Source organism: Populus euphratica, unplaced genomic scaffold, assembly GCF_000495115.2.
Source record: "Populus euphratica unplaced genomic scaffold, PopEup_1.0 scaffold277.1, whole genome shotgun sequence".
NCBI lineage: Eukaryota > Viridiplantae > Streptophyta > Magnoliopsida > Malpighiales > Salicaceae > Populus > Populus euphratica.
The window spans coordinates 205055-226217 of record NW_011500109.1 but is presented as its reverse complement, the minus strand read 5'-3'; the positions used below and the strand labels follow the sequence as shown (position 1 = coordinate 226217).

The 21163-nt window shown below is 32.9% G+C and overlaps 4 protein-coding genes and 1 pseudogene across 6 annotated transcripts; 2 read left to right on the top strand and 3 right to left on the bottom strand.

Moving 5' to 3' along the window:
• Positions 1–1249: 1249 nt before the first annotated feature.
• On the bottom strand, positions 1250–3232 carry LOC105109709 (uncharacterized). Its single transcript, XM_011004490.1, has 2 exons — positions 1985–3232; positions 1250–1708 (listed from the first exon to the last, which is right to left on the bottom strand). The coding sequence occupies exon 1, from the start codon at positions 3048–3050 to the stop codon at positions 2004–2006; it is 1047 nt and encodes a 348-aa protein (XP_011002792.1). The 5' UTR covers positions 3051–3232; the 3' UTR covers positions 1250–1708; positions 1985–2003.
• A 1708-nt stretch (positions 3233–4940) lies between these two features.
• LOC105109707 (Pentatricopeptide repeat (PPR) superfamily protein) lies at positions 4941–7434 on the top strand. 2 transcript variants are annotated; one of them, XM_011004489.1, is made up of 2 exons: positions 4941–5103; positions 5598–7434. In XM_011004489.1, the coding sequence occupies exon 2, from the start codon at positions 5617–5619 to the stop codon at positions 7285–7287; it is 1671 nt and encodes a 556-aa protein (XP_011002791.1). In that variant the 5' UTR covers positions 4941–5103; positions 5598–5616; the 3' UTR covers positions 7288–7434. The 2 variants fall into 2 exon arrangements, with proteins under 2 accessions (XP_011002791.1, XP_011002790.1); XM_011004488.1 differs by having other exon boundaries at positions 4941–5508.
• A 1362-nt stretch (positions 7435–8796) lies between these two features.
• On the bottom strand, positions 8797–13138 carry LOC105109725 (valine--tRNA ligase-like; annotated as a pseudogene).
• LOC105109706 (uncharacterized) lies at positions 12837–15090 on the bottom strand. 2 transcript variants are annotated; one of them, XR_839312.1, is made up of 5 exons: positions 14800–15090; positions 13893–13983; positions 13612–13738; positions 13290–13539; positions 12837–13150 (listed from the first exon to the last, which is right to left on the bottom strand). XR_839312.1 is itself a non-coding variant. In XM_011004487.1 (4 exons), exons 1-4 carry the CDS (start codon positions 14942–14944, stop codon positions 13504–13506), a joined length of 399 nt encoding a protein of 132 aa, XP_011002789.1. In that variant the 5' UTR covers positions 14945–15090; the 3' UTR covers positions 12837–13503. The 2 variants fall into 2 exon arrangements, 1 of the variants encoding a protein (XP_011002789.1); XM_011004487.1 differs by having other exon boundaries at positions 12837–13539.
• Positions 15091–18074: 2984 nt separating this feature from the next.
• Positions 18075–19406, top strand: LOC105109705 (geranylgeranyl pyrophosphate synthase, chloroplastic-like). Its single transcript, XM_011004486.1, has one exon. It carries the CDS (start codon positions 18276–18278, stop codon positions 19371–19373), a length of 1098 nt encoding a protein of 365 aa, XP_011002788.1. The 5' UTR covers positions 18075–18275; the 3' UTR covers positions 19374–19406.
• Positions 19407–21163: the final 1757 nt, after the last annotated feature.

The window sequence follows — 21163 nt, the reverse complement described above, 5'->3', positions numbered from 1 at the left end:
TTGTTTTCTTTTGTCAAGTTCAAGTCTAATTTGCATATGTTTTTGCGCTAAAACGGCATTTGATTTGATGAAAAAGTTAATGAGCATTACCATTTTAGGTTTTTGAAATTTTGGGGACCTAATTGATAAAATCTATAGGTTTGGTAATTAACTGAAAATGAGTGAGTATATTGGTTTAAACTATTATCTTTGATAGCGACAAATAATGAATTTTTATTTTTTAAAATATATTTTTAATATCAACATATTAAAACAATTAAAAAATACTATAAAAAATTAATTTTAAAAAATAAAAAAAATATAAACAAGATTTGCCTCAATCCAAAGATACACAGAAACAAGAATGTCGTACAATCCATGTACAATGGCTCTCCTGAACCCTTGCTTGTTTTCAACAAGAAATGTCATGTTATAACATGAAAACGTATTTGAAAGTTTGTTTTTAAAAATTTTAAATTTTTTTTATTAAGAAATATATTAAAATAATATTTTTTAAATTTCTTTAATCTAATGATCGAAAAATATAAAAAAATATTAATTTAAAGAAAAAATATAAAAATATTTCAATTTTTTTTAAAAAAACTTTTAAAATATAAAATATTTCAAATATTAAGTTGTATGCTGCTGCTACAGGATGGATCTGTGCATGAGATTGAGAAACTACCAAGCAAACATAGCTAGGATGTACAGTACAGTACGCCTGACAGCTTATTCTTACTCAATTCCAGTTGTTTGCAAACCAAAACCAAAACTTGATCCATGTTTAAGAACCAAACTATGCACGTGAGGGTTAAAATTGAAAGAACAATTTACGTAGTCAAAAAACATGGAGCTCATGCAGTAATCCCCACAGCTATTGTAACGGCTGTCAAAATTATCACTCACCACCTGCAACAAGAATATTTTCAGCATTGCAGAAAGTAGAAACCTCTACCTCACCTTTTCATGGGGTATGCTTTTTTTCCTGCCTACAGAATAATAGAGTTCAGCAGGAAATCAGAAAACATGCAAATTGAGCTACGGTTCATTTACCTGTTTCATGGGCTGTGTGTTTTCGTTACACTGGGAAGCTTCCTACATTGCTATTTGACAGATGAAACATATAGCTGAAGCTCCAAAAGATACTGTTCTCCTTTAACAACAATATTGCATCCCTCCCAAGCAGATTCACAGACTATACACATAATTGTTTGTCCAAGCAGATTCACAGACTATACACATAATTAAACTGTTTGTAACAATCGTGAATAGGTTTACCAATTTCCAATTAACTAAATTTCAAGCCTATTTGTTGATCAATTGATCAGAAGGCTCCATTAAGTGGTGAAACCATCAGTAAGAACCAACGCTGAGTTCCATTTCGAGCACGCGAACCACTTTATTATCTGATTAGCTGACTGTTCAGTTACTCTTTATGACTTGGTTCAATTTGAAGCATGCTAACTATTTCAACATCAAAATGAAGCATCACTGGTTCAAATTAATTTGAACTCATGGATCACCGGTGGAAAAAAATTGCTTCTCTCCTGTTCAATGAAGTCTCAAGATGCTTCATCGAGCTTGAACTTAAGCAGATGACTTCCCTGGGCCTCAATTTTCTACAGCATACACAGGTAAGAGTTTCAAGCTCACAGTCTCACTATTGCAGGTTCTCCCGTGGATTATTTGGTCCTTCTCTGTGGGGTGGCAATGGGACAATACCTGGCATCTAGTTTATAGCAATTAAACATAAGGAAACAAGCCAAACTCAAATAAATTGTAAAACTCGTTGTATTTACATGAACCGCATAATGCAAGATTAGTAACCAACAAAGAGGAACAGGGGAAATTTTTTTTTATCAGAGACAACTAGCACAATCATATGATAGGAATGAATGGACTCTCATTACCTTAATTTCCCGTAAATAATTACATGTAACTACTTACAAAAATATAAATTAAAAAAATAGCCTGCATTAGAGAATGCACAAGGAAATCTACTCACAAGTCAACAAAGTCATTGCCTATTTAGCAGAATTGTCAAGAAGCAACCTCAACCGAAGAGCCAAAACATCAAACTCAGCAACTCTTTGCTCCCTCCACCTCCTTTGAAAATCCTTCTCCTTCTTCCCTTCCATAGAACTATCCAACCTCTCTTTAAGAACAACCTTCTTGACCTCCTTTACGCACTCGTCAAACACATTTAGAACACTCTTAGCCACACTCTTTACTGCCACACTACCGCAGCCACCTCCACGTCCACTCACCGCCTTATCCACCTCCCACCCCGCATTGCCTTCCCTCATTTTCACAACATACCCATCATCAAATTCATCCAAATCCAACGACTCCAGATCATTCAATTCATTACTCACATTTACATTTTCGCAAGGCAAAGCAAAAACCGGCAAAAAACTACCATTAACACCCCCCAAACCCTCATCCAGTTTCGTCCTTTTAACATTATCAGGACGAAAACTACTCACATTACCATCAAAATTACTATTACTATTACTACCTGTACTCTTATTACCTCCAAAAGGCGAGCTTGAAGCAAATTCAGGGCTCCAAAGCTGTTTAGAGAGATCATAAAGAGAACGATCATGAGGCGATAATAACGAATAATTGAACCCATTACGCGCAAGGCGCGAAGACGTACTGCGAAACTTCTTACGCAGCCTTCTCATTTTCTCAGAAAGCTGAGATTTTGTGTAAGGTTGTGACATTGAATTGGAGAATCTGTCATAAAAAAAGTGCAAGTCTTTAGGAAATGAGAGGCCTTGAGAGGATGAAGAGAGTAGGCCTTGAAGGAAGCTAATTTCATCAGGCTCAGACCAGATTCTGTGGAACTTAAAAGGTGGTGGCTTTGATTCAGAATTAGTGGCTGGAGTGGAGATTGCATCTGGGTTTGTGGTGGTTGGTGTGGTGGTGGAGGAAGTTTCAAGTTTTGGAGAGAGGAGGTGGTGATGGTGGAGAGAATCAGGTGTTTTGCGTTTGATGGGGAGTTTGGAGGCCGAAGAAGAGGAAGAGGGTTTAAAGGGGAGATGTTGTGGGACTGGGGTGGAGTCCATGGCTATGTTTTGGTTCAAGAAGGGGGGGTTAGGGTTTGATATCAAGGCTTGAGAGGATCTGGGACTTTCGAGTATGGGGAGTGCGAGAGAGTTTATGGGCTGATTTTAGGAGGGTGAGGGATGTTGAGACGAGAGATTTGAAGACGGTGTTGGTTTGGTGAAATGTCCGGTAAATTGTGGATTTGGATGCTAAATTAAAATAATAATAATAAAAAAAAAACAGCTAGTATTTTTTTTGTGTTTTAATTTTTTTATATATTTCTTGATATTTTATACATTAATGACAAAAATATTTTTTTAAAAAATACTTGAAAAAATAATTGCTCTTGTACTTTTAAATATTTTTAAAAGATAATTATGAGTTTAGACTGATTTTTTTTTTTGATTTATGTGGGGTGTCCGGGCCAGCTTACGAGCCCCACGACTAATCCCCACGGCTCCCTGAATATCCTGCAAGCCCAGTGAGCAGATAAGACACCGCAGTATATTTCTTGATATTTTATACATTAATGAAAAAAGTATTTTTGAAAAAATATTAAAAAAAATACTTGAAAAAATAATTACTCTTATACTTTTAAATATTTTTAAAAGATAATCATGGCGGAGGAAGGGGACAAGTCCCTCCCACCATTAAACCAGAAGCTCACTTGCAGTTTAGACTGATTTTGTATGGTAAGGTTATGTGAGGAGTGAATAGAAAAGGATGAGCAGGTTGTTAGTGGCATGTCTATATCATCAATTTCTTTGTATGGTAAGGTTATGTGAGGAGTGAAGGTTGTTAGTGGCATTGTCTATATCATCAATTTTTGGTTTCCAAAATTAGATTTCTCCACCTTACATGTACAGGCAAGCACTAAGGAGATGAGAGACAGTTTTTCTGTTGATTTATTTTTAGGGTCAATTTCTTCTATTTTTAAGTGAATTATACTTGTTTTAAATCGGAGAGTCATGAGAAAAATTGAAACTAATTTTAATTATCAAATTGTAATCTAATTAAAATTTGATTTGATTTTTTCTTAAATTTATATTATTAAATTTTAAAAAATATTATTTAATTAACTCATGTTAATATATATAACTCCTAAAATTATGAGCCAGACCGAGTTTAATAAACTTTAATATTAAATGTACAGTTTTTAAAGAAATTCTATTTGCTAGATTGAAAGCCTATGCCTATTTCTAGTGAAAAGAAAAAAAATGCTGTGTTCATTTTGTTTGAGAAACATCTACCACGGGTGAGAGATGCATGTGATTTGCTAGATTGAAAGCCTATGCCTATTTTTAGTGAAAAGAAAAAAAATGCTGTTTTCATTTTGTTTGAGAAACATCTACCATGGGTGAGATATGCATGTCAAGTGTGCATCTCCAAATCTCATGAGCAATAAAATTTGTCATCTGTCTACACATTCAATTTTTAAGCGATTGTTCTTGGCATGACTCCAACTAAACTTATTTTTAGTATAATTTTTGTAAAGGTTTAGTTCTTGATTTTACCATGTACGAAACCCAGCTTCTTGGCAAAGTAGAAGAGATGATTTAGCCGTGTAGTTTGTTACATCTTGTTGAACCAAATCTTGTAAGACATGGAACTAACTTGAGATGAATATTGGATTAACTAGATTTTCACTTCATAAAACTTGGTTAATTCAATAAAAATATAATCAGATCAACATTGGACATAGAATTGGTTAATTCAATAAAAATATAATCAGATTAACATTGGACATAGAAAATTTTCTAAAAAAATTATTTTTTAAAAAAATAATTGACCTACGAAACAATAAAATCAAGCAATATCAATGAATGGGACACCATCCCTTCATTAAATCCCTCTGTTTGTAGTGCTCTCTCTTCCCTGTTCCCTGTTCCCTCTCCAAAGCCTAAGCTCTCTCTTCCCTGTTCCCTGTTCCCTCTTCCCTCTCCAAAGCCTCTAAACTTAAAGCAAAACAAAAACCATCGAGGAGCGGGCAGAAATTTCACAAGGATTCGTGAGGGCTTTCTGTCTTTCTCAAGCACTGACAAAGTAGAAGGAATCACTCTGCTTACTTATCAGGTTCCTCTCTCTCTATACTTTTGAAGTTTCGAGATTTTTATTGCCTTTCTCAATAGTTCTTTGAAGCAAGGACATGGGTTTTGTTGTTATATGGAGATATATAGAAATGAGAAAGAAAAATTCAAACTTTTGAGGAACAATTGTGCTTAGTGACCCGCACCCACATGCCCATGGTTTGCAAATTGGTAGCAGCTGAATGTTTGAAAATTCTGTGAAGGTGAATAAATGTATGAATGTGTCTAATTCTGAGATTTTGTCTGGCAACGGAAATGTGGAAGTTTAAGGAGAAAATCTTTTGGCTTGAACTTTGATCAAGCTTTTTCTTTTTTATTCAATTTGATACTTGAAGATGTTACAGTTACATGTTAGTTGCCGATGCAGAATGTCTTGCAATTTGTTCCAAAGGTAAGAGCTGAGCACTTCATAATATTTGTCAAGATGTACAATCCTAATAGAGTTCATGTCTCATCCGATACTTTGTCCTGATTGATTAGGTAAAACTTTGGCAAGAGCATGGCTTTGCTGCGTCGAACTTTTCCATCTTTGATTTCAACACCACTCAAGTATTCCATTCATCCACATGTCTGCAGTTCTTGGTTTGAGGTGGCTAGATTTCTTCATGATGGCACAAAAACAGAAAGTGATACAGTTGTAAGCTCCATATGTGATTCATTAAGGAGAGGGTACAACTGGGATACCCTGAATAGAAAATTCGAGTCTCTTCAGCTCAACAATTTGCTTGTCAAAAATGTACTGCTGGAATTGAAGGAACCAACCGATGCAAAACGGGCTCTAGGCTTCTTTCATTGGTCAGCAAGAAGGAATTTTGTACATGGGGTTCAATCATATTGTCTGATGATTCACGTATTAATTCAAGCTCGGCTGATAATGGATGCTCAGGCATTGCTTGAATCAATTCTGAAGAAAAGTGTAGGGGATCCTACAAAATTTTTGGTTGTGGATTCCCTCATTAGTAGTTATAAGATTATTATATCAAGCCCCTTAGTGTTTGATTTGCTGGTTCAGGCTTATGTGAAGCTGAGAATGTTTGAGATTGGTTTTGATGTTTGCTGCCGCTTAGAAGAACATGGGTTCACCTTAAGCCTTATAAGTTTCAACAGCTTGATTCATGTTGTTCAAAAATCTGATAAAAGTCCCCTGGCGTGGAAGATTTATGAGCATATGCTTCACCGAAGAACTTACCCAAATGAAGCAACAATCGAAAGCATGATCAGTGCTTTGTGTAAGGAAGGGAAGTTGCAAACAATTGTGAACATGTTGGATAAGATCCATGGAAAGAGATGCTCTCCTGTAGTTATTGTTAATACTTGTTTGGTATTTAGGATTCTAGAGGAGGGGAGAGTTGAACCAGGCTTGGCTTTATTGAAAATGATGCTTCGAAAGAACATGATTATGGATACTGTTGCTTACTCTTTGATTGTTTATGCTAAAGTCAAGCTTGGAAATTTGAACTCAGCAATGCAGGTCTATGAGGAAATGCTTAAGCGAGGTTTCAATGCAAATTCTTTTGTGTACACTTCATTTATAGGAGCTTATTGTAAGGAGGAAAGAATTGAAGAAGCAAATCAGTTGTTGCAAGAAATGGAAAACATGGGTTTGAAACCATATGAAGACACTTTTAACTTTCTCCTTGAAGGTTGTGCTAAAGCAGGAAGAGTAGAAGAAACTTTGAGTTACTGCAAGAAAATGATGGAGATGGGACATGTTCCCAGCCTTTCAGCTTTCAATGAGATGGTAGGAAAGCTGTGTAGAATAGAGGATGTGACACGAGCAAATGAGATGTTGACGAATTTGTTAGATGAAGGGTTCTTAGCAGACGAGATCACATACTCTAATCTAATTTCTGGTTATGCAAAAAGCAATCAGATTCAGGAGATGCTCAAACTTTACTATGAAATGGAATATCGCTCACTCTCTCCTGGATTAATGGGTTTCACTTCCTTGATTAAGGGCCTCTGCAATTGCGGAAAACTAGAGGAAGCAGAAAAATATTTAAGAATTATGATAGGTCGATCTCTAAATCCTCGTGAGGATGTTTATGAAGCATTGATTAAAGTGTACTTCGAGAAGGGTGACAAAAGAAGGGCTCTTAACCTTTACAACGAAATGGTTTCTAAAGGATTGAAGCTTTTTTGCTCGCATTATTTTGGTGCCAGTACATAGAATATGGAAGGCTTCTTGCTGGATTAGAGAAATATAGTGTGAGCTTTCAAGTCGAAGCATCAAACTGCCTTGGCAGGTTTTTGCTTGAATCTTATGTAAATAATCCTCAAAAACTTGAAATAATTTTTAAATTTTGTTTGATGGGTCTCGTTTCTTTTCTTGATACGAATTGGATAAATGACTTTATCAGACAGTAATGGTTTGGGATTTAACCAAAAAGTAAACTGTCAGCCAAGCAGCTATACGCCAACAATTTGGAATCATCTGATGGTGCTTCCAGGGAATTTCTGCTAATCCATAGTTTTGAACTGCATTTAAAAGTGTAAATTGGCGATTGAGATTATTAAGGCTGTAGCAGTTCTTTCACATTTACAATCAAACCGATCTCATTCTTGATAAATTTCATATTGATCAGTGACAACGTTCTTCATCTGCATTACAATGGCCACTTAGAATATGAAAGGTTTTACTCGGTTTCAAATCATCAAAGCCTAAAAGACTGCCAGATCATGATACGCGGCGAAATGGCAGGCACATCCATGTAAAGGTAAAGTCAAGTTGTTAATTTCATTTCCGTAAGTATTTTGTGTTTTTAATTGAAATAAAATATTTTAGTTTTGGAATATTTTAGCGTGTGATTTTGAAGTTGTATTATATATATATATATATATATATATATATAACAAATATAATTTAAATTCAAGATAAATTAATTATAAATTATATAATACAAATACAATGACAAAGAAATATAATTTCAAAATTTAAAATATTTCTAAATAATTAAAATTAAATAGATCTTTAACTTAAAATAATTCAATTTAAATAAAATATGAAAATATTATGAAAGTAAAATGTTTTAACACAAATATTTTAAATATAAAATTTGATCAATGTTATTAAGATTAATAAAATTTAAAACATTTTTTATTTTGCTTAAATTCCTACAAAGTATAAACATGAAAAAAATAATATGAATATAAACCATATATATATTAGGATAAATTTAATTTTAAAAAATTAATATCATTGTTAATTTAAATAGTAATAATAATTTTCAATATTATTATTAATATCATTATTATTGAAAATAATAATAAAAATTAGTTTTTTATACTTGAATAGTTTAATTAATGAAATTGAACAAGATTCAATTTGATTCAATAACTTTTAAAAAATAAAATGAAACCAGAACGTTCAATTTGATTCAATAACTTTTAAAAAATGAAATAAAAATGAAATGAAACCGGAACATTTCAATCATATTTTAGCCTAAAAATCTAGAATGAAACCGGAACATTCCGTTCAATAAAATGAAACCAGAACGTTTCAATCATATTTTAGCCTAAAAATCTAGAATGAATATAAATTTAAAATGAGATAAAAATTATTCTGTTTTGTTTTATTTTTTAAATTGATATAAAATATTTTAGCTATTTCAATTGAAACAAAATTAAATTGACAACTTGGCTAAAATATTCTATAGAATTGAATTTATTGTACAATGTAGAAAGATAAATGCAGGCCAATAGAATTAGAAATTCCGGTGGTAGATGAATAACTGTACATTTAGACGGCCAAGAATTCTATCTGTGACCTATGGCACAAAAATTATCATGGATAGGAGCACAATCTTATAAGCAATTTGTCAAGTACTTTAATCTCTTCCATTAAACAAGGCAAAGCAACACTCAATTTATGCAAAACTTCCGGACATCCAACTGTTCCACTATCCTGTCCTAAATGGTCATCCATAATCGTCGCTGTCCCCCCAGAAAGTAGATGATGTGTATGTCAGATGGTTGTATGGAGCACCGGGTCTAGAAATGAGATAAATCCAATTTTGTGGATTTAATCTGGACAATGAGAAGAAATTTAGTCTACCCAGACAGCCTATTGCGACACCAGAACAGAGGATTTCAGGAAAGCCAACCGATTCTTGGTGAGGTCTATCTACTCCTCTGCTTCCGCTGCCTTTTCTCGAACCCCATGGACAACATCCTTGGGAGCTTTCTCTACAAACTATCAAGAGAGATAAATTGTAAGCATGTTACAAACTATCAAGAGCTATGAATGTTAAAATAGATTTATCCTAGGGTAAGAGACTAGCACTAGCAGTCTTTACTTAACATCAAGATGTGCTAGGGCCTAGAAAATTATAACCTTGGATCATACAAAATCCATAATGATCACGGTTCAGCAATCCCTTATTTTGAGGGGGAGATTTGTGGGCATAAACGCATTTAAAAGTTGAGTAGAAAGATGCTCATACTTTTTGAGAACTGAGACGAGCAACAAGTCCATTATACTCTACTTGCATCTTGGAGAGGCGCTTTGAAAGGCCTTCTACTTCAGCAGATATATCGACCATATCTGCAAGAGGAAGATAAGTTTCTAGTCCCTCACTGGCAACCAGATGTACTGATTGGTTTGCATCCCCTAAAGCACAATGGAATATACATCATTTAGAATTAAAAGTTCAAAGGCCAGTCATAAGTAAAGGAAAAATGAAAGAAGGCAAAGTAATATATGTCATTTATAACTGGCCCATTTACAAGAAAGAAAACAAAATGCGGAAATAAACATGCCTGGAGGAGAATCTATGAAATGGACATTTTGTAGATCTAGTCTGGAAAGAAGAGCCAAGACTTCCTTCTCGTTCTGCATTGACAGTGATTGTTATTACCATGCTTAGTGTGCACATGCACAAATTCAACAGCCATGCTACAAAGTGTCTTACTTAAAAAGGCTACTATTCAATCACCTTGCCTAAACATCTGTAAATTGCAATAGAAGAATGATATAGCCATGACATGTTTATAAACAGCATGCAAAGAAGTGGTAAGATGAATCCCGTGCATAATACCCTTTCTTTTATCAAATAGAAAACATAACATTTAATGAAAGAAACAGAGCTAAAAAGATAAGTGAGAGCATAATTCACTATCCTTCAAAAAAAATTATTTGGATGGTTGGGGCCAGACCACTTCAAGTGCTAAAATATAACTTGTGTTAGTTTTCTTGGCATGAAAGGGCATTTACATGTTATAATCAGTTTGGGCAGCGGAAGTTTGAGAATTTATACAAGTAAGAATCCTTTTTCCTATCTTTACTGACCAGAAGGCCAGTCTGTTTGCAGCATGTTTTATCTGTATTCCTCCCTTTTCAGAATGGTTAATATCTCTATTGCACTAAGAAAGGATTTCTTTTGGCCAGGGGCCTTGGCCATGAGCTCAGGAGGTGTTTGGAGAGATGGAAGAAAAGACAGCATATGAGACAAATGGATTTGGATCGTAAAGGTTCAAATTTTACAATGCCAGACCAATGAAACTCAAGGAATAAGAAAGAATGTTTATATCCTCTCTTGATTATGAAAGCTAAATCTCTAGTTAAAACAGCACACTAATGTCTACCTACAATACAGATTAAGGAAATGGAGTGCACTTACAGATATATATTGGATAACCTCTTCACTTGCAACTATAGATGCAGATATACGCTTGGCTGGCTCAATTAAGTATTCTGCTTGAGCATTGCGAATTGCTCTAGTCTAATTCATAAGTAAAGATGGATTCATTATTCTTGTGGTTAAAAAAGAGAGAGAAATATATAAAAATTTTGTCACAGATTAACCAATTGAGTGTAAATTTTTTTATGTAGCTCCGAAGGTGGAAGTGAAGTCTGGGGCCAAGGAGATACTATAAGTGCTTCTTTCCGTTCAGGGAGTGCCTGTGTATAAATTGGAGGAAGTCAAGAATCAATAAAGTGAAACATATTGTCAACTTTTAAAAGTGACATCACAAGGAACAAACTGCATCAACTTCAAACTCAAAGAAGTGATTTTTAAACTTGAACACATAATATCAACTTTTAAAATAAAAAAAAGTGATCTTTAAACTCAAACGTCAAAACCAACAAAGTTACTTAAATGAGGAGTCCATTTCAGTTGAATAAAAGATGGGTTGAGAATAAATGCTCATGTGACCTCTAATAATAAAGTTTAGGGCAGAGTAGACATGGCTTATATGCTACAAAATTGTTACCTGCCACAGTTCTTCAATGACAAATGGCATGAACGGATGTAGCAATTTCAAAACATTTTCAAAAAACATACAATAGAACAGCCTGTGCCACAGAAGAAGTTGAATCAGCTCCAAAATGTTAAAGGCGAGCTTTACTGGCTTCAATACACCTGGCTAAAGAGAAGGCATAAAACTATGGAAACAGCTAAACTCTTTAAACCAAAAAAGCAAGACATCAAAAGAAAGCTACATTTGGAGTATAACAAGCACCAAATTTATCTACAGTTCTACATCTATGCACATAATAGCAAGCATGAATGTACATGCACAAGACAAGAAAAAACCATGAGTTTCACCAATAAGGAATGAAAAAAGGAAACAAAGAACTCATTACCCTATATTTCCCCACTCTGTGAATCCAACGTTTTAAGGGATCAGTTGCCACTTTATCTAAAAAATTTGTTCTAAGAACTAGCCTGTTAGTGAATGAAAATTTTACCCTTCAAAACAGGAAAATGATAATGCTGAAAACCATGTGACATAGTTCATACGTACATACATGCACTGAATCTCAATCTCTATCTTTCTACCAAAGTGCAGCCTCTCACATGTATTAAGTGCTTTATGTATTGAGATAATTACATATAAGGCTCATGTTTTAGATTCCAGGAACAGAAAATTTATTTATTGTCTACAGTATCTCCATTAAAAGGTAAAAGTATTCCAAAGAAAAACTAGATAGATTTAATGTACCAATCAGCAAAATCACTCCAAAAGAAATCATAAGTTTCTCTCCCAATATCTCCAAAGAAAAACTTGTCATAGCTGGTTGTGACCATGTCAATAAGCACATGAAGTTTTGACAACTGAAATTAAACGAGGATATTAGTTTAACTATAGAGATTTGACAATGGATATGATGCTTCATAGCTATTTTCTTACCACCCAACATTCTGGTAAAGGTAGCCTGCAAACAGACTCCTCTCTGTCAAACTGCAAGAAGAATAAAATTTGTTCAGTTTACCGAACAGGGCAATGCCTACAGTAAGCATAGAAAACGTGACACCAAAAAAACCAATGTCCTCTCAAAGAGGATAAAGAGACCTTATAATCCATTATAGCGTCCCAAGCAGATACATCAGTTTGACTAGGCAAATTCTGCAGCACAAACTTGCCCGCATTCCATAGTTTGTTGGTGAAAGCCTTGTTGGCAGTCAACCTCTCAGTAGACAAATTAAGGTCCTAGGTCTAAAAGCACGTATATTAGTAAACAAAATAGCATCTGCTGTAAGTTTTAAACCATCCACATGCAGGAGGCAGATTGGCTCCGTGTATTTTTTTTCCTTCAGAAAATGCCATTAGTCTTGAAGGAGCAGTTTAAAGGATTATAAGACAGGAGAGAAACCTGGCCAGCAGTTCCTAGAGAAATAGTGAATCGTAGAGCATCAGTGCCAAACTCTTTGATTGTATCAAGGGGATCTATTACATTACCATAGTTGTTGGTTTTAAAATTTGCTTTCCTTAAGACAAGGAACTTTCAAGAATAATGTATCTCCAGAATTCTTCATCATTCACAGTAAAGTCAGCAGTTTTGGGGCCTCTATAGCATTTGCTTTTGCTATAAGCCTTGGATGATTATATTCAGACAATCATTCCATGTTGTATCACTTATATCTTACGATCAAAAATTTTCTCATTTGCATAGTTATTGTATCCCTATATTTGAACCAGAAAGATATGGTATTCACTTTTTTTTCCCTGTTTATTCTTTGAAGAAAGCTTCAAACATCTTCTCTGCATGCCAGATAAATAGCAGCTACAGCTACCATTTTTCACTATAACTGATTCATTAACCAAAAATGAAGCGAAAGTTAGAACAATTCTTAAAAGCAACAGCTACATAACCACAGCCAATGATCAAACAATGGATAAGCATCAACAGGAGTGTAATGTCCATAGTGAGTTATAATTTCCACCTACCATTTAGAAGGATGGCCTAAGGAGGCAAACTAGGTGTCTGCACTCTACATGCAGTTGATATTTTGTTCTTTGGAGGGCAAAAAGCTACTGGGAGGCAACTCCCCCTCCCCCCTCCCCCCAACATACATACCCTGTTTTTCTTGAGCCTGATCTAAGCTATTTCTGTGAAAGGTTGTTGAGTGATGGGCAGTCAGCAACACCATTACCAAGCACCCTAGCTGAGCGGTGGATCAAAAGCTGTTGTGTGATCCTAATATGATGTACAGGAAAGACAAATGAAAGTTCAGGTCATAAATCAATTAGTTTGAGTTCAGTTCCAAACCTCAAGAGTCACAAACATTGCATGCCCCATGTGCAATGAACCAGTAACATTTGGAGGTAGCATTGAAACCACAAAAGGATCACTGCCCCGGTCAAAACTTGGCTTAAAAATTCCTTGAGATTCCCACGTAGCATCCAACAATTAGATGATGTTACCAATGAATGAACATATGCTAAGACACATTTAGAAGAAGCACAGCACCATTTGCATATGAAAATTCTATCAAGTAACATATTTACAGAATGTAAGATGAAACTAGAGTATGGTCAAAGAAATAGTACCAGTTGTAAATTCGTTCTTCTGAAGAAAAATCAAATGACCTCGCAATTTCTGGGGAAGTAAATACACCATTTTCTGTTGCAGAAACAGCAACTAAAAAGCAATAAAAATGCTATTAAGCTAACAAAAATAATTTTATAAACAAACCCAAAAATTAAAATATAGCTTCAACAAAAACCAGTTTTATCACCAAAACGAAACAAGTATTAAATTTCTTCTTATTGCTATTCAACAAATTCACAAACTAACATATAAAAATGCATTTCTATACATAAATTAACATTTTCAAATTATTAGCATAGTTAGTTATCCAAGGCAATCAAGAAATGCTCTAACAGGCTTCGACATGCTTAACAATGATCTTCAAGAACCCTTATTCTTGTACCTTCCACCGTTATTACAGCTTTACTTCACCCTTCGATCCTCGCTTCAGTACAAATTTTTCAAGAACTTAGCGATTTCATCCCTTGACAGTTATGGTTTTGAAAGAAAGAACTAGAGAGAAAAGTAAACTCTGAATTGTATTCTTCTTTGCCAAATTTGTTAAAACAATCACACCATTTTTAGCTACGGATAATCTTTTCACCAGCTGATCAACTAATTGGATTGATATTCTAAAATCCTACTAATCACGTCGACACTCAATACAGTTGATTATTACCAGCCGTTGATCACATTAGACTACAGTCCATATCAGAAGTTTCAGACTTTATAATCTCAATTTTCTCTCAAACTGAACTAAAGGCAGATGTTAATTAACAAAAACAAAAACCCATTTTCCATTATACACAAAATCAAATTTTGACACTTCACACAATCCCAAGTATCAAACTTTATAGTCCCAATTCAGAATTCAAAGTTTTAAATTTAAAAAGATTCAAACTTTACGGTTAGTAACAATGGAATCACCTGTAAAGAATCTGGGTTTGGTAAGAAGATTGAAACGGAAGTGAGAGAATTTGATGGGGCAACGGCGTCGTTCATAGAAGAGAAGAGGATTGAGCCCGTGGGCAGGGGAACAAGAAGACAGGAGAAATAAAGTACAGATTCTCATTAGAAGTATCGTCTTTTTTATGGGAATGTGTGTAAAAGATGGTGGCTTTTGGAGAAGGGTAGGGAAGAGATGAACCCTCTCAAGGGAGGGAGAGGGGTGGAGAAGAGAGGGAAAGAGAAACAAAAGTGGATCATGTTTTCCGTCACGTTGAATTCAGTCAAACTTCATATTAGTCCCTTCTATTGTGATTAATTCTTATTTCATCCTAAAAGTAGGAATCTTGTCTATAGGGTTCCTAAATTTTTATATTTCTCAGTTTGGTCCTTCTTTTGATATTCCCTGTTAGATTATCATCGAATAGGAACTTTTTCAGAGAGAAATACGATAACAATAGCGGGAGTGATTGAGAAAAACTTCAGAACTTTATGGACCTTGTTTTTGGACGAGATTGAGGAAGTTGAGTGATAGTACTCTTGTCTAGTGTAGCGTTTTAAAACTAGACCCCACAGGTTGGCTCTTAACTTGAGTAATCAAGGCCAGGGTTAGGTTAGGTTAGATTTTAGTAAAATATAAAAGGATTAATATAATATAATCTGATTAATAATTCAGGTGATCCATCAACTCATGAAAAACTTAGTTAAAACTCGATGAAACTCATTAATTTTTTAAAAAAATTATGTTATTTTTACTTTTTTATACAATAGAAAAAAATTAAACTGAATTAAATTAACTTTGCTTAACCCAAATGACGTATAATTGGAGAATTGTCTAGGAAGGATACTAGTGTAGCAGCTAGGCCTTTTGTGTACATGAGCCTAACTCACTGCGTGGAGGATAGATTTATCTTCTCATTCTTCTTCATTATCTTTCTTTTTTTTAAAAAAAAAAAAACCTAGAAAACAATGTGTTAATGTTATTTTTTCTTCTTCTTTTTTCCAGCAATAAAAACCTCAATCAACTAGCATCTAAGAATATGTTTGATTTTTTACTTTTTAACACTACAATTTGGTAAAATTTAATTAGCCTTAAATGGGAGATTTCTTTAATTGAACACTCATGTTGTTTTTGTACTTTTATCTTAGCAATTTTCTTTTGTTATTGCCGGGTAAAAAAAATGGCAATTTAATATTCTAATACATATAAAATATTAAAAAGAGTAGTTAAAATATACAACAAGTAAACTGCTCAGCTATATTAAAAAAAAAAATACATGGTAACTTATCAAGAACAATTATTTTTAAATTTTTATTATATTTTTAAAATAATCAAATTTATTAGATTTAGTTAAATCAATAAATTAAGTCTTAATTTTTTTTTTAAAAAAAATACTATCATTATCAACATGTAATATAGTATATGCCACCGATTACATTTACATGAGTTATTTTTTTCAAATTAAATATTTTTTTTATTTCAAACTTACAAGATTTTGTAATATTAGTTTTATTTTACTTTGGTTTAAGGTATTTTATATTATTACAGTCTTATATTTTAACTTATAGATTTCATTAATTAACCTTAACTAATCCATATTAATTCAATATATCACCTTTTTTTAATATATAATCCTGTATGTCACCACTACTTTAAAATGTTTGATGTATTATAGATGAGATTTTTGACTTTATGACATTTTAATATTATTTTTTAGGATTTTTAAAAATTGATCTTCCGTATTGTACGGTGCAAGCTAAGTTTCTAGTCTGTGACTAATTATTAGAGCATGAGATGCTAAATGGCTACCCACAAATAAAAAACTAATATTTTAATTTTATTTTTATAAGAAAAGTCAAATAAAATATAAAATATCTTTTCTTTTATATAAATACTATTTTTATATACCTCTTAAAAAAATCAAAATTAATAAAATGAGGATAACAATAAAATAAACCAATTAAATTTAGTTATGTGGAAAAAAATAATATTAAAATTATTAAAAAAATAAAATATTTATTTATTCCACTTTAATAAAATTGATTTTTCAAATTACTTTTTTTCATTGAAATGTACATAATAAAAAAATCTATAATTATATTATTTAAAATATTATTTTATTAATTTATTTTTTTAAAATAATATTTTTTATTAGAGATGCTCTTAACAAGCTGGAGAGTTATTTGGTATATATACTCTGCATAATAATTTAAAAATCTTATTAAAATAGAAAGAAATTAATAAAATTCTTAAGCAGTAAAACAAGTCAACTCATGAAGAAAGAAAAAAACAGAAAATTGATAATTTGCTGTCAAAGCAAGTGAGTGTATCCCGTTTCAAAGAAGAAGAATGCAGTGCACTTGGCTCGTTCACTTTGCATTTGTCTCCATATTTACATGCTCTCTCTCTCTCTCTCTCTCTCTCTCTGTGCTATCATTCATAGAAAGAAAACAAAAATTTTGGTAACGTTTAAGCGTAGGAGAGATGCGGGCCAGCCTCCAAAATAAATGAACAACTCTCTCTCTCTCTCTCTTTTTTGATTGAATTTTACTGATAATAAAATTCTAATTAATGTATTATAATTCTTCGAGATTAAATTTATTTTTATGTTTTAAAAATATTTAAAAAATTAAATATTTTTATTTTTTATTTATTTTAAATTATTATTTTTTGGTGTTCTTACGTCATTTTGATGGATTGAAATCAAAAATAATTTTTTAAAATAAAAAATTATTTTAATATATTTTTAAATAAAAAATACTTTAAAAAATAATCACAATTATATTTTTAAATACCTCTAATTTTTTTTTTAAATAATCTTAAAAATGCAATGCATCTTAGCTGCGTTTATAATAATTAATTACTATTTTTAGATTCTAGTTTTTATATTTAAAGGAAGTTTTAGAATGGTGTAGCAATTTGCAAAAAAAATATATTAAAAGCATTATTTTTTATTTTTAAATATTATTTTTAATACCAACATATTAAAAAAATCTAAAATAAAAAAATAATTTTAAATATACATTTTAAAAATCCCAAACATCCCCTTGAACCAATGATATTAAGGAAATGAAAAGGCTGGATCATTATGTTGAAATTATGATATCTTAGCTAATATATTAATAAAAAAGATAATTTTTTCACAGCCTTCCCCTTAAAGCATAAGCAAATAATCACCAATCATATTTTAATTACAATAAAATTTGAAATCTCAATTAAAAAAAAAAAAACCAAACTTTTTGATGCCTCTAGGAGCATGCGAGTGAAGCCAAGAGTGCTGTCACAAGGGTCCAAAGCCATGTAAAAAGGAATAATCATTACTCATAAGCCATGCTAAATCAGCATCTTTTCCAGTCATCTTCTACCATGTAAATACAGCACTCATCATCAACAATCCTCTTGAAGACCTGCCTCATTAACAGTCAATCTGACCTTCTCCCAAAATCACATCTCAGTCATGGCCTTCTCTACAACAATCTCTTTCTATGACAATTCGCTTCTCCTCAAAAAACCCGTCAATGGCCTCATAAACAACCAGCCGAGAACCCCATTAGGCCACCTCAAATTTACGCCCTTGAAAATTCAAGCCACCTATGTTGCAAGCCCATCTTTCAAACACTCATTCCAATCCCAAGAAATGGGCAATAAGTCACAGAAGGTCCCTTCACCAGCGTTCGAATTTAAGGAGTACATGATCAACAAGGCAAATCAAGTGAACAAAGCACTGGATGAGGCAGTACCCTTGCAACATCCCCAGAAAATCAATGAAGCCATGAGATATTCTCTGCTCGCGGGTGGAAAGCGTGTACGTCCAATTTTATGCATTGCTTCGTGTGAATTAGTGGGAGGAGATGAGGGGTTAGCAATGCCAGCGGCTTGTGCACTGGAGATGATCCACACCATGTCATTAATCCATGATGATCTTCCCTGTATGGACAACGATGATCTCCGACGAGGTAAGCCCACAAGTCATAAAATATTCGGCGAAGATACTGCAGTTCTTGCTGGCGATGCACTCCTATCACTTGCCTTTGAGCACGTAGCTAGGAACACCAAGAATGTTTCATCGGACCGTGTGGTCCAAGCCATTGCTGAGCTTGGATCAACAGTTGGATCAAAAGGTCTTGTGGCAGGTCAGATTGTGGACATTGACAGTGAAGGTAAAGAAGTGAGTTTGAGCACATTGGAGTATATTCATGTCCATAAAACAGCAAAGCTTTTAGAGGCAGCGGTTGTTTGTGGGGCGATAATGGGAGGCGCAGATGCTACAAGTGTCGAAAGACTTAGGAAATATGCCAGGTCTATCGGGTTGCTGTTTCAGGTGGTGGATGATATACTGGATGTGACCAAGTCCTCAGAGGAACTGGGGAAGACAGCCGGAAAGGATCTGGCGAGTGACAAGGCGACCTACCCCAAGCTGATGGGCATAGACGAGGCCAAGAAATTTGCTGCCCAATTGGTTGATGAAGCCAATCAAGGCCTTGCTTTCTTCGATCATGTCAAGGCTGCCCCATTATACCATTTTGCTAACTATATTGCTACTCGACAAAATTAACGGGGTTTTTGATTTTATATATATATATATATATATATGTGAACGTATATCATGATGGAAGCAATTTTTTTTCTTTTTATTTTATTTTTGGAAGAATGATGAAAGCAACTTAATGGAATGTAATATTAGTGGAATCAAAGCAACATAATTGTTAGATGACAGAACGTTTGATGCTATTCAGTGAAGGATCGGAAAATTTTACAAGTCCAATCGTTGCTTGTGACCGGGTGTTTACCACCGGTTCCTTAGACTTTCCTACGGTCACCGGTAAAGACATATTAGCTTGTATATTTGCTGCCCTCGAATCAACCTGGGCATATTTTGAATGTTGTCATCATTCACAGAGGTTTAATAAAAGAGAGAGATGGCGGGGAAAAAAAACCATCGTAACAAATTACAATATCTCCATTATTTATTACCAATTACTAGTAGAAGTAATCAAACCATAACATTAAACCAAAACTTGTGGTGTATCAAGTTATTAAACCTGATTCTGATTCTGTTTATAATTTAATTTATGATATAACTCATAGCTGGTTAACTCGTATTAATTAAAATAATTTTGTTTTAATTATCTTAGAAAAAGTTAAAAAATATATTTTAATATTTTTTTATAAAAATTAAATAAGTGAATGTAAAGTTGCATGAATTTAGCCGGATTAATTATTTCTAGCTTTTTTAGAACTTAAATCAGGCGAGGTTCGGTTTAACTTGCCAGTTTAATAACAGTGATTATATCCTTAATAAAAATAGACAAATTGATATCCCCCAGTGTGTAAGCTTCTTCTTCGTAAAAGATATTGCAGTCACAGCTCATATTTCTTGTAAAATAAAATTAATAAAAAATATTTAAATAAGGTCCACATCTAAACATCCATTTATAATACAATCATTTAAGAAATAAAATCAATTTAAATGATATGGGAAGGTATCAACTATTTTTGTTTGTTACTCTATTTTTTCTTGGTTACATAGGACTTGATCATTGTATTGTAAACTAGATAGCTGACTCATTTGGACTTGTTGAATTTCAAAAACCTTCAAATAATGATAGTGTTTATAAAGAAGTAATAAAAAATAAGCACCTGAATCATTGATTCAAATGAATTTAATAATCTTAATTAATTTAATAATATAATTAAAAAATACAAAAAGCAATAAAAATAGAATAAAAAAAGCCAATGAATAGTTGAAAAAACAACATCCTGCCAAAAATGAATTCCTTCTAATATTATAAAAAGATACCCTTTAAATATTCTTAAAAGGTCTTAACGATCTTATTGGATAATAAAAAAAATTAAATGAGAATGAGATAAATTTATAAAGAAAAAAATTAAAAAAAATAAAGCTTAATTATTAGCAAATCAAACATTAAAGGATGAACATAAAAAATATATATAAAGGACAAAAAAAACCCTACTTGAGTCATTATGCCAAATTCAAGGACTGGTCTTAAGACTGGAATAACCTTGTACAAAAAAATAAATAAATATAACAATAGATGCCAACTCTCAAACAAACTAAATTATGAAAGAAAAGATGCCAACTCTCAAACAAACTAAATTATAAAAGAAAAAACTGAAAAAAAAATCAATTAAAAAACATAAAAAAAACCTAGAGTTAATCTGTATTATCTTGGCTAACCTACGACTTGAGATATGAGATTGAGATAACTAAAAAAAAAAGCATAAAAAATCATGAAGCTCAAGGATCAATAATCTAATATGAAAGGATATAATTGAAAAAATAAATTTTTAAAAAAAAGAACCTAAAAAAGATCAAAGTTCAAC